Source organism: Apium graveolens, chromosome 11, assembly GCF_009905375.1.
Source record: "Apium graveolens cultivar Ventura chromosome 11, ASM990537v1, whole genome shotgun sequence".
Lineage (NCBI taxonomy): Eukaryota > Viridiplantae > Streptophyta > Magnoliopsida > Apiales > Apiaceae > Apium > Apium graveolens.
Genome location: NC_133657.1, coordinates 88,547,498 through 88,561,471, shown reverse-complemented (window position 1 = coordinate 88,561,471; position 13,974 = coordinate 88,547,498). Strand labels below are relative to the sequence as shown.

Below are 13,974 nucleotides of genomic sequence, written 5' to 3'. Positions count from 1 at the left end.
CTTTATCGCCAAGTTAATCAGGACGAAGATGAAGAAAATTTAAGAAAGTATTACATCTACGGGCATTCCTAGCACAAGCCACATATTATCTTAATGTTAGACCTGCTTATTCTTATATTATTCATTTACAGTGACTAAATATATACATGTACATTACTCTGTAAATTTTTATGGTTCATTGAATTAGTCAGATTTGATTATTGTTCGGTAAACGCTAATGAAGGTGTGGCAAAACAGAGTAATCCTTTTTGATATTTCATTAGACGTTAATAAACTCGGTTTATCTTTCACTACATATCCGTAATTTTGTTAGCATAATATGTCTACAAAGAAAAGATAATCCAGGAAGCAACACTAAAAAAGCTGAGAACATTAGGTGAAAGAAGCACGAAACACAAATCACCAAGTAGTCTAAAGTCTGCTTTTGTTTGATATGAAAACAAGGGAGAAATTGTGTATTTCATTTTCAAATTATTTAAAAGTATATTTTCAAATCAGAAGTTGCAAAAATAGATATTAAATTAGACTCAAAAGAACAAAACAGTCTTATATAATATTCCCACCTATTCGGAAAATATGAAATGTTAATACTTAACACGCGTATTTACCATTTTCACATAAGAACGCAAAATGTCAGATTTAACCAACTAGTTTCTGGGACTGGTCATGACTGCAATGTGATTGGTGATTACAACCGGACAAGAGTGTGCTTGTAGAAGCTCTAGACGGTTGAAAGGCGAAGCAAACTGCAGTATGTAGTCTTCATCCGATTTCAAATAAAAAATATTGATTGTCAAGATGGATAATAATCATGACAAGGCAAAGAAATTAAAAACAAATATCTTTTGATGAAATAATTTCATTCCAGTAGTAAAACACCGAGAGTTTATTGCACAGAGTTAATAATCTTACTCTCTTTGACAGTTCTGTATAGCCAGCCCAACACCTCGTCCGCAAAAGCAGGACAAACTTCTCCCTGTCAATTGTCATCTTCTAAATTACATACAAATAAAGAGTCACTTGGCAAACTCTTAACATGACGTAAAAAGTGATGAGTTGGTTCCCAAATTAATCGCTTATTGAACCACATACTCAATTATATCTTCTTCAATTACAACCATAAAATGGAAATGGTGGCAGTGTACAAAAAATAAAAGATTTTAAGGAAAGAAGCGAAGTAGTCTGGTCATGAAGATACGAAATAACTGTTGCTAGGATCGTTTGAACCCATGACCCTTGGAGTTACAGCAATGCTACTGTGTTACCTGCCAATAACCCTTAGTTTTGACTCTCTCTGCTATATCTTTGGTCCTTAAGCGCTCTGTGCGTACAAGCCGTCCACCATCATCTCTACGAAGAAATAAAATATAAGTCCATCCATAATTTGAGCCTCAATGCATAAATCATGCTAATAAAGTGGCAACGAAATACATGAGACAAGAAGGCATTTAATTTCACATGGCGTTAACAAAATTTCAAGTAACATTGTCTTCCCCGGATAGTTTAAGACATTTGGAATGGACACCTTTTAAATAAGGTAATGACTCATCACATGTTAAGCTTGCCGGGAAGCTGTGTTAGGAATTCAAACTATAGCCAAGTGCTAAACAAATTTTTTAAAAAGTAAAAATTATTAGATTTACAAACAAAAATTTACCTAAATCCAATGACAATATAAGGGACACCAGCAAGAAATGATTGGATCTGCAAGAAAAAAAGTAGATTGCCAATAGATGTTAACACATTCCCATTGAAATATATAAAATATTAGGTATATATGCAGGTAGTGGAGCGACAATGAATTAAACTATGTGATTGAAAGTTCCGCCGTAGACCACACATGGTGTAGCCATATGTCCCTCATTCCCTTTACAGGAGGTCGATGATCTGACTATCTAAGCCTTGTGGAAGACAAAATGGCCGTGCCCTCAAAAGAAAACTAGTTTCGTATGAAACTAATATAAAAAGAAAGCAATTTCATTGTTAAGCTTTGTGCATATGACATACAACCAAATCAACAAGATGTATTTACTAAAGAAAAATATGATATCAAGGATAAATGTACCCAGAACTGGAGCAACTTCTCCCTTTCAAATCTTCCTATAGTGCGATAATTCAGCTGCACATAAGAAATTATTAAGGAAAAGTTAAAGATACAAACTAATGGGAAGACGAAACACAAGCCACATAATTTTGTCAACCTCTTGAGTAGTCTTTAGTTCTATGTAAAAACCTCCTTCCTTCATCACTTGATTCATAGCAATCTATTTCAGCACCCATCAAAATATTATGAGCTCCCAGTTTTCTCTTTACCGCAGAACAATATTCCACATTACAATCTATGTGATGTATCCCCTCACCAACAGCTCTTCTTGGACCTTCTGTCGCAAGGCCCTCAAAACAGTACCCCCAGTAACATCTAGCGTAATAAAATTTGAAGTCAGCAAGTAAATAATTCGAAACCTACTTAACAAAATAGTTGCCTAACTCATACATCCTACATGGGAACCATCATACACACTTTATTATAATAATATTGTAGCTGGATGAACATATCAAATATGTGTTCATATTTTCTAATCGTTGATTGATTACATGTATGTAAATAATTATGAAGTATCTTAATATGATTTTTTGTACTGCATATGAAAGGGAGACAAGAATCCAATAAATCTAGGACTCGCCCTTCAAATAATAGCATGAACTTCAACCAAAAAGAATATAATAACATAAATTAGTGATCATTTTTATATGCCATCAGGCCCAATTTCTTTCCCTGAATTGTGGATCAAACAGAAGAAACTATGTGCCTGTATGAGTGTATTCCTTTAAAGTACCTTCGCGTATCCAGCTCACTCTTTGGCTTTTCTGGTAGTTTATGTACATCAAGATAGAGTATGCCGTTTCTTTTGTGCACCCCCATTTCCCACGGATACTTCCTAATATAAGCAGTGGCCAGTATCTGTAAGTACACCATCACCAACACTATAAGATTAGAAAAGGTATGAACCACACTGATATAGATTAGCTGACTTTAAGACCTTTAGTCACAGTCATCTAGTGAAAAATATAACAAAATTTGAAGTGATAATGACTAAAAGCAACAGATCTAATTACATGAAATTGCTTTAATATGAATGTCTGTCAGTTTTATAAACTTCTTAACCATTGCTAAATCTATCCCTTTTACTAACAGAAAAAGTGATTGGGAAATACCTTATTAAGATTGTTGCGATATGTCTGTAGGAAAACAAGAACTAAAAGTTAACTTCTGACCAGTATTAATAGACAGATGAATTGCATTAAAAATTAACTCATTAATTACCACAAAATGCATATCTTCAAGTGGAACATTTTTGTGTCTTATGCACGCAAGAAGTGCACCAAATCCTTGGGAGCCTAAATCTGTAACACAAAAGGAAAAGGGAAATTCCAAGTCGATAGTAATATGCTTAGACCAAAAGAAAGATTCTATATCGTGTATATCCATATGGTTAACGAAACCAAAAAACGGAAAACATATATACCTTTCTTCTCAGTAAAAGTATCAAAACCATCATTTAAATCAGCACCAATGTCCTTGGTAGTGAGAGGCCTAAAAAGCCTCTGATGATACAAAAAAGCCTCTGATGATACAAAATGATGATGGAATTACAAGTCTATGATGTTTTCTGGCAACATTTAAAAAGAGGAAGCCGAAAAGACGCAATGATCAAAAGGGCCTACCAAGCTACGATCATCAAAATATACTTCCCCGCCTTCCACACGACTATAGCAACCAATTTCACATGGCTGATTAGCATGACATATCAATAAAATCAATAAGCATTAAATCATATAAGTAGTTTGTAGCACAAATATTAGAAGGCTCGCAAAAGGATAGAATTAATCAAAATAAATATAGATATAGAGTTGATTGATAAATGTACCTCCTCAGATGCTATACAGTTTGTTGGTAATGTGTTTTGACTATTAGAAAACCTAAATTCAGAAACAAAACGCTCATTATTGACGAAATGTGTTGGATTATTATAATTTCTTGGACGATAAGGTCCAGCAGGATTTGAAGGTACACTAGCTCCTCCTCCTCGATTATTTTGCCAACGATCAGGCCTGTAACTTGAGCTACCACGGTAGTTGTTACCATGCAAAACTATAAAAACGAAATCAAGACAATAGAGGAAGATGAGGTTAAGGCCTAAGCAGACATAAAAAGGAGAAGAGAGCAAGTAACAGTATAAATATTCACAGTTGAAAACAAAGCTAGCTAGAGTACATAATGGAAAATGTACAAAAATTTAGAAACAAGAACTGTCTGAAATGTCATCTTCAGTGAAGCTGTAAACATATACAACAGAAATAAAACAACTTATTAGCTATTAGAATTTGGTAGGCTTTTACGATCATCTTTGTTGTCGCTGCTGCAGCTGTTTGGTTCTTTCTTCGACTCCATTAAAATTTTTGTTCTTCTGTGTTGTGGTAATTGTGTTTCCGAAGATGAGGAGGAACAAGTTTGAACCTAAAAATCTGTGACGTTGGATTAATCGTATAGTATTCTCTCTTAATACTTATTATTATACTCACCACCTATTAGTCTTCCCCTGTTCCCTTTTCCGAGCAAGAATATGGTGAAAAGATAAAATTGCCCCTGAATCACATAGATGACCCTTGGAAGAAAAATCAATGCAAGGGTAATTTGCTCATTTTACATTTTTCAGCTCTGGAAATAAAAACATTCAATTTAATTTTGATTATTCCTCTCAAGACCGGTGGGATCTTCGTTTGATCTAAATATTAAAATAATACAATACTCAAATTTTAAGGTTCAAATCTCCTCAACAAACATTTATTTATATTATTTTTTACAAACATACAAATAAATTCTCAGATTCAAATCTATCAAATCACATTTTTTTCAAATATTATATATTTTGTTACTTTAGCATTTAATTATTTATATTAATTTTTTTAAAACTATTTTTAACATAATTATAAATATATAAATATTAACTGGAACAGTGAAACGCAAGGTAATTTTTCGTCTAGTATCAATTTATTTTCGTACTAATTCTTTACGACAAAACTTACAAACAAATACGTGGATAGGGTAATTTACATTGGACGCATTGTCACAAAAATAGGAAAAAAATAAATAAATTAGTATATGGCTGATTCACTGGACATCATTCACAATGGGTTATCTATAAATACTGAGTGATAAACCAAAATTTGGAATTTTGATAATAAATTCTTTTTTGTTAGACCTGTACCAATAATATTGTATTTCACTATATAGATGAAAAAGAGATTTCCCTTGTTTGATGAAAATAGATTTCTCTTTGTTAGTAAAGAGTATAGAATTTTAACAAATTTAGTAAGTTATATCTTTTGAATTTATAATCAAAATTTGGCACTTTCAAGTTCCATATCTTAGTATTGCAGTGTTCTCCTCAAAAAGGGGTTTTCATGGATAGGTAGAGGTAGCACAGGAATCAATTATAGCCTGCGGTAATATTGTTTGTTTGCAGAAACTGAAAGTATATCTAAATACCAGTCACAAGCAATTTCCATAGAATCTATTTTACTGTTTAGGAGACATAAGGTTCTGAATAACAGTGAAAAAATTCATCACATAACATAATTAAGGCAGGAACAAGACTATAATCTACAACTAATAGACAACAAATCCCGGGTTACATATCATTAAAACTACGCTGAGAACCAAATCAAAGCTCAAAAGGTAATCCAGTTCAGTTTCTGTTAAAATCAATCTTGAAGATGGTTTCTGCTTCATTCTCGAGCACAACAGCACATTCATCTCCTATTCGCAGTCTATATGACATGAAAAAGTTTTTCCAGCCACTAGTGAAAGCTTTAATACCAAATTTCTGATGGAAGAGAATTGGCCAAACTCTTTCATCCGGACCTTTAAGGTTTACAACCTTCTTTACCGTGCATGCCCACAATGTAACTGAGGTCGGCAATTCCTACTCAAATTTCAGATAAGGATATTAAAAATAAAATAGTAGGCCACATAACTTCGGAGTCACTGTAAAATGTGTTTTTAACTTGAGAGATTTTTACTAGTTACCCAGGTTGTCTAACAGATGACAGAAGGATATAAAAGCAGCTGATATGATACAACATACAGGGCAAGGAAAATTTTGCACACAGGCTTAAGGGAAACTCCTAGACATCCAACAGATGAAAATGTCAATCTTGACCATTGGCACGTAACAATTACAAAACTTAAAACAGCTATCAAGTGCCATGGCGCCAGACTAAAAATAATTGAGTATTTCTAAGTAGGTAAACCATACATTTGTGAAGTACTGAGAAACAACAGTGATTAGTGAAGTTTATTGACAACGTACCAAATGCTCACTGCTTCCTACAGTGACAGAAAAGGAGAGAGCAGATGCATTCAGGCGTTCATCATTTAATGAATCCACAGGTTCAGTTTTTACTACCTTACGGACTTCATTATTTTTCTCATCCCAGCCTGAAATTTGATTCGACCTATCTTTGAATTTCAAATAATTTTCTGCAATACACAAGCAAATTAAAATAATGAAACCCATCTCGTATAACCCTCTTTCAAATAGTTGTAAAAGATGAAAAGATGGGAGAACAAGTACCAGAACTCATAAATACATAACTGGGTGATTTACCAAACTCGATTAGCTCTTCTTTGGGTGACTTCAGGATTTCACCTGCTCAACATTAGATTACTACATTAGTACAAATCTGTTTTTACACATGAACTTTACCAAAAAATTGCATTTACTACAAAAGTACAAGCACAAAATGCAGGTGTGTATGACAGATGCATTAGGAAAACCTTAGACTTTCATTAATATTTGATACTACTATGGGTCAGCAGCTTGAGAAAATGTCCATCTGACTAAACACTCTTATGCAGTTAAGCTAATTTGAGCCAAGCATCAAGTAAGTTTTTTCTACAACTTTAAAGAGAACTGGCTTAAGTTAATGAAGACTGACAAATGTGGCTTGTTAGAGCTGATATCAGGTAAGCATCCCAGAAGAGCAAGTTCAAATGGTTTGGACTTGGTGTTTATAAAACTAAATTAAACATTATATAATTCTTTATTTTTTCCTTGTAGGATTTAAACAGAGACCAGTAGACTGGTAGTTATGAATTATGGTAGCGACACTACATAGTATATTCTACCAGGATATGTCTATTTTTTGACCATGTAAAGTATATCCTGTATAAGGCATGCATATCACTGTGCTTGATATTGTATCATTTGTAGACGAAATAGCAGAGATAAAGAAAAGTAACTAACTTGAATGTTCCTTACTTCCTGCTGCCTCCTCAATTTTGACTCTCTTCGATGATGTTGTTGAACTTCTGGTTCTATAATCTGAATGTAACCGAGCCCTGTTTTCTATGGGTATGACAGATGAATGGTCACTAAGATGATCATTGACCACGTTCTCCCTCTTTAAATGGACATTATTATTGTTAGAGAATATAGGAGCAGCCACTTTTGCAGGGGGTTCCCCACTCGCTACCTTTGCAGAAACTGGATTCTCACCTAAATTACCTGCAGCTGCCTTACATTTTTCTGTGTTCTCCCTCTTTAAATGGACATTTTTTTTGTTAGAGAATGTAGGAGCAGCCATTTTTGCAGGTGGTTTCCCACTCACTACCTTTGCAGAAACTGGATTCTCATCTAAATTACCTGCAACTGCCTTACATTCTTCTGTGTTCTCCCTCTTTAAATGGACATTGTTATAGTTAGAGAATGTAGGAGCAGCCATTTTCGCAGGTGGTTTCCCATTCACTACCTTTGCAGAAACTAGATTCTCACCTAAATTACCTGCAACTGCATTACATTCTGCCGATGTATTAGGACTAGTTCTCTTATCCTTACTTCCATCAGGATCCACTTTTAATTGCATTTCAAAGTTTATAAAATCCAACAAAGGACTCCTTTTTTCTTCGTATTTGTGTCCAGCATCCCTGTTAATCAGAAAGAGTTTCTCTATATAACTATCAGCTGATGCAACATGCTGGTACGTACCATTTTCACTTTCTAAACTTGAAGGTTTATCCTTGGACATTGGTTGGCCATGTATTCTAGCTTCAGATTCTGATATGCCGCCAGAAAATGCTGAATTAGAAAGATTCTGACACTCTCCAACTGCATTTCCATTTTCGTCAATTTTACTTCTCTTTCTTTTTCTCCCATTGGCCACAGGGAACCTAAACTTCTCAAAGCCAGTGTTGTCAATAATTTGGACAACAAAATGAGATTCCATAATGTAGTGAAATGCCAGAATATATCCCTCTTTCAAACCATGATATGCAAAAAACTTATCCCAGCCCTTTCCAAAAGCTAACTGACCGTCTTTAGTGCCTAATGTTACTTGCCACCGCTGACCATTTGTGTCTTCAAGAACATGTTCTTGTCCAGCAACCAGAACTGGAATAATTTGTGAAATTTTTGGAGGCAAGCACTGCAAATATGAAGTTAAAAAGTGTTATTTTATTGATGAGGAATTTCACCAGTCCAATTAAAAGTGATCATTATGTTAAAAAAATACACAAACAAAGAAGCAAAGATCTGTTCAATTGTTGTTATGCATATCACCATTACAAGGTCTATTTTTATTTTGCAGTAGGACAATCCACTCAAAAGTGGAAAGGTGTTCTTGTGGCTGGCCCACAATAAATATTCATCAATATTCTGATGGTCCATACCTTAGGCAATCAAAACCAAGCTCCCTTGTCACTTTAGACTCAGACGCACGAGAGCAAGTTATTGTACAGAGCACAATAGGTTTTCGAGCAAACATCATATAGATTTCAAAGGAGAGATTTTCTAGACAATAAAGTTCTCGCAGCTACATAATTCATATATATACAGATAATACTATCATGGACATAACATTTTTAAAATTAGAATTAGTCCCCACAATTGTTCCATACTCTTCTATTTTCAACATAAGACACATGACTACAGCATTCAAAAACTTTTAATCTATCAATAATTAAATATCCTTATTCAAAGGAAACTACAGTCTACAAGCTACAAAAGCTTTGTGTGATAATAACCTCTGGAACTGCATTTACATACCAAATGCTCTTCCATGTCAATTTTTTTTTTTAACACAAGTCCATAGCTATATAATGTCTACTACATACAAGTTCACAATGATGCCAGCACAAGAGAACAATATTTTTAATTGATAATTGAACACTCACAAATCCACCTTCTATCTTACAAGGTTTGAACCCTCAAACTCATGTAATGGGAATAAATCGATTGCTAGGCTAAGAGCCCTCTGATCAGTAGAGGAAAAAATTCTAAAAACAAGTCTAAGAAACACTGAAATGACATTTCAATCGTTGTATAACTGTACTCATTAAACTGGCATTCACATACAATCGATTAGATTTATCCTAAATATGAATGGTAGGCAGCTTAAAGTTAAGGTTCAAGACTACTAAAGGTTACTACCATGTACCATCGAACCTTTGTTAGATACACACAACTTCCTGTTTTCAAGTTCCAAAAGAAACTTCAAATAGACACATATCATGCACCCAATATACTGCAGCTTTATTCTACAAAAGGCTAGTAACTGAAATATTTACCTAATCCATCATATATTGACATCCTTAGGATTCTATTCTATTATCTGTGACTTTCTTTCATTTTGAGTGTAAATTTAAGTACACATTCTTTCTTTAATCTTCATTATTCTTCTACGGATAGTTATATGATTACAAATGCCTTTTAAATATGCAACAAAAAGTTCTTACATTAAACTCAACATTTCTTTCTTCTGAACGAAACGTCAAGTTGGGGGGGGGGGGGGGGGGCTGGAAAAGAGTTTTGATGAGTGAACCACATTGAAAACTTTAAGCAATTAAACACATACCAGATATTTCGAATACTCGTAAACTCCAAAAAGGATTTTGTGAAAAGTGGTAATAAGAGGCGATGGGTCTTTTTTCCTTCTATGCACCAGCAAACATTTTAGTTTGCACTCTTCACATGCTTCTCTGCTACCCATATCTCTGTAGTTTCTTAACCGAGATATGTAGCTGGAAAATCCTTTTGCATACACATGAATTAACATATTAGCAGCACATACTAATATATCTATATGATTAGTAAAAGAAATCAAGGATGTAAAGAAAACATGAGCTCAAAACCTAAAATTAGAAAAGAAAGATAAATTTACGATGAATTAGACATGTTCAGAACATGCAAAGAAAAGAACTAGTCAGTGAGATGATTATCGCATTGAGACTTAACTCCAACAATGGGGAAAAACATTACAACATGAAGAAACTACTCCCACACATTTTAAAGATGATTTTTTTTTTTTTAATTTTACAGACTGATTATTAGAATTAAATGGCATCAAAGGTACTGGCTCTCCCCTGTGTTTTATTTAATTTAGAAAGTATCATCATAGTCTATCTAATTATGAAATTAGTTTTCAGACTCGGATGGACTATAAAGACTTATTTGGAATAAAAACCCAAAAGAAAGTACATTGCTAAATTCAAAAGATATTAAATACTCTCCTTGCAAAATACAAACTTTTTTCCCACTTATAGTTAGTTTTCATACAACAAGAGGGGTAATAATCAGTAGATCAAGAATCCATCAAATCGACGCCTGGTGGATGAAGAATCAACCTCCAATAGTAGACTCATAAATACCCTTCTTCTCTTAGTAAACAAAAATTAGCAATTAGCTCTATTAATATGCAAAAACAAATATTAGGTCAAGAAAAATCACCTCAACCATAGTAACATCAACTGATAGATACATGATACACACACTTATATTTGTGTAAATATGCAAACTGGGTAGAACAGGAGAGTGAAGGGTGCTTTTTACCCCTAAAATGAGCAGCATAACTGAACCCTAATTTTGAGCCAGAAAAAAAGTGAAAAATCATAAAGACAATGCAGGGCATGTTGACAGGCTGAAACAAATTTAGGAAGCGGAGAAGCCTTAACTACACTACACATATGATGTACCTATTTGTATGCATGCATGTGAGTTTAGTGATTTAAGAAAGTGAAATTTAAAAGGAGTACCTTGTTTCAGTAGTAGAATACAAAGAAAGGCCTTTGTTAAAGCTAAAACAAGGGCCCTTGCTAGACCTCTCTCCCTCCCTCTCTCTCTAATTCTCTCTCCCTCTCTCTCTCTCTCTGTATGTAAGTAAAACCTTTCCAACTTGAACCCCTAATAATGTAGACTATGTAGTAAGTCTTTAACTTCCCATGTACCGATGTAGTAACGTAAAGGAGCCAAACGTCTACTCTCGACCAGCGTGCACAAGCGTCCTCTCTGCTCTACGGTTGAAAAGGGTAAAATCATTTATTTTCCATCCTTGGAAGTAAAACTATGTGCTCTTTTTAATTACTGGGTTATTAACTTATGCCAGATCTTTTCTAAAATTTTGAAATTATATTGATTTATGTAAAGGTTCTAAAAAGCGGAAATCGATATTATTCGGTAGAGTAACCTTTTAGTGATTAATCGGATTGATTATTCAGAATTTTAATCCGATATTTTTAATAAAATAGATAAATAACTAATTTATTAAACTAAATATATTAATTTAAGAAAAAAGTGCAACGATTAATCGGATTATAAAAATAAATCAGCGGAGCATATTGAAATGATTAATTGAGTGATTAATCGCTAAAATTGGTGATTTTTATAACATAAACTTTTCTTAACTTTTTTATTTTATTTAACTTAGATTATAAAATAATTTTAGGGTGAAGGACAAATTTAACCTATTTTTACACAAAATTGACAAAAATAATCAATTTCTGAAAAGTTGGCCAAAATTGGCCACTTTTTTCAGAAGGGCTATTTTTGTTAAATTTTTTCAAAAATCGGCTATTTTTGTCATTTTTTCATAATTTTATTCTACTAATATAAATCTTCATTTTTAAAATATTATTAACGGGGTTCAGACTTCTTCTTTTTTGTCACGATAGGTTTCTGACTTCAAACTTTTGAAGAAGTAACAATTCATGAATTAGTATGAGTTATTTTAGGAAAATGACTCGTGAAAAAAATATATATAATATTATGTAAGTTAAATATACCTAAATAATAGAAATAAATTATTTATAATATTTTATAATATAATTTTGTCAATATTTTTTGGGCTGAAAGTCGTTGTAATTTAGGAATAATATATGTATTTAATGAAATAATTCAAGCGAATAATTTAATTATTTCTGATAATCAATAGCCAACAATACTACAATTTCATGTATTTAAATAAATATGAAAAATCAAAGTAATGCGCACAATTAATTATGTAATTCAACTCCGATAAAAAAGTTATATAATTTATGTGATTCAACACAAAGCTAATACATTTTATCAGTATTGTAAATATGATTTTCAAAACTTCACATGATTAATAAGTGGATAAACAATTTTGAGGAATGAAGATTCTTCTAAGTATAAACATGATCAAACAATAACTTAACTATATAGCGGCAACATACAAATAGATATATTCCTGCAATTTAATAAAATATTTTAAGAGCATGTTGAATAAATTACAAATTTCGTAATCTCAAACAAAACAAAAAGGAACGTATCCTGACCGAATTTATGTATGGCTTAACTCAATTCTAAATGGATTCTTATATAGGCACAATAAAAACTAAATTTAATTAGGTAATTCTAAAACTTTTTTCGTAAGATCTTACCACTCTATCTAAGTAATTCCAATTTAAAAATTATTATTCTAGACACAGAATAATTCAAATTTCCAGCTTCTCGAACCAAAAAAACTTGTTAATGGCGAGATCTGCAATGCAGACCCGCCAAGAAGTTTGAGTACTCTCAGTTGGAACTACCAGGGGTTAGGGTTCTGCTAGAAAGTTCAGTTCCTTATCGATGTTATTCGTCAAGAAAAATCCATGTTTGTCTTTTTAAGTAAAACTTTATCAAAAAAGAAAAGATGGAACGGTTCCGCAGAAGTATAAATTTTGAAAGTCTGTTTATGTTGTTGAACCCCAATGTAGAAGTTGGGTCTAGCTTTACTTTGGAAAGAGGCTGATCAAGCTAATTTCTTGTGTTTTTCAAAGAATTATATTGACGTTGCAACAAAAGTCGAATGCATGGTTTCGTGGAGATTGACAGGTTTTTATGGGGAACCCAACATAGCGGAATGTAGAAGAACTTGGGACTTTCTTAGGCACCTTGCCATAGATTCTAATATGTCATGGTGTTATAGCCTTATAGGCGACACAAATAATGTGACTTCTTAAGTAGATAAAATAGGTAGTGCTCATTACCCAGAATGGTTGGTAAAGGGTTTTACAGAAGCTTTAACTGATACTTAGTTGATTGATATGGAATTTGTTGGTCATCAGTATACTTGGAAAAGAGAGAGGGGTGCCACGCTCCAAAATCCAGGGTCAAAAGATTTGATCGTCAATACGAAACCTCAAAATAAAACAACCTGTTTTAATCATAAACAATCACCATCAACTACTAGTAATTGAAATATATCATCTATGATCCCAAAATAAACCAAGATCTTTTTAGGTTACAGTTATAGAAATAAGAATCCAAATCCCACAAATATATTTTCTTTCTTTTAAAATCTCTTTTCAACAATTCTCAAGTTCAAAACTTAACCCACTAGTATAACTTCGAAAAGAAGTATATTAGGCCAACTACACGATATTGTAGCTAATATACATAAAAATAACTTTACACACTAATACTTACTTTAGTTCCGCAAACCCTGGACCAACCATATTTATAAAAGCTTCTTTCTATGCTTTTCTCAAATTTCGCGGTGTTAGGTCACACACACACTGTAGAGGGGGTGAATACAGTGTATAGTTGTAATATCCGGGATATATCGTGTAATTATTTTTGATATTATTATGTGTGCCCAGTATCTATTCTGTGAGTTAATTGCTAAGTGTTATCT

General features: G+C 33.1%; 2 protein-coding genes across 2 annotated transcripts; both read right to left on the bottom strand.

Moving 5' to 3' along the window:
* Nucleotides 1-527: 527 nt before the first annotated feature.
* On the bottom strand, nt 528-5,571 carry LOC141695680 (NAD-capped RNA hydrolase DXO1-like). The gene is given in 15 exon segments (XM_074499908.1): nt 528-766; nt 913-976; nt 1,266-1,350; nt 1,658-1,704; nt 2,066-2,119; nt 2,202-2,231; nt 2,233-2,419; nt 2,838-2,962; nt 3,217-3,240; nt 3,326-3,405; nt 3,528-3,606; nt 3,727-3,792; nt 3,930-4,153; nt 4,313-4,338; nt 5,552-5,571. Coding segments are annotated over 15 exon segments (1,230 nt in total). The 3' UTR covers nt 528-647.
* LOC141698000 (uncharacterized) lies at nt 5,557-11,222 on the bottom strand. Its single transcript, XM_074502588.1, has 6 exons — nt 11,093-11,222; nt 9,916-10,091; nt 7,311-8,487; nt 6,639-6,713; nt 6,375-6,544; nt 5,557-5,987 (listed from the first exon to the last, which is right to left on the bottom strand). The coding sequence occupies exons 2-6, from the start codon at nt 10,048-10,050 to the stop codon at nt 5,751-5,753; spliced, it is 1,794 nt and encodes a 597-aa protein (XP_074358689.1). The 5' UTR covers nt 10,051-10,091; nt 11,093-11,222; the 3' UTR covers nt 5,557-5,750.
* Nucleotides 11,223-13,974: the final 2,752 nt, after the last annotated feature.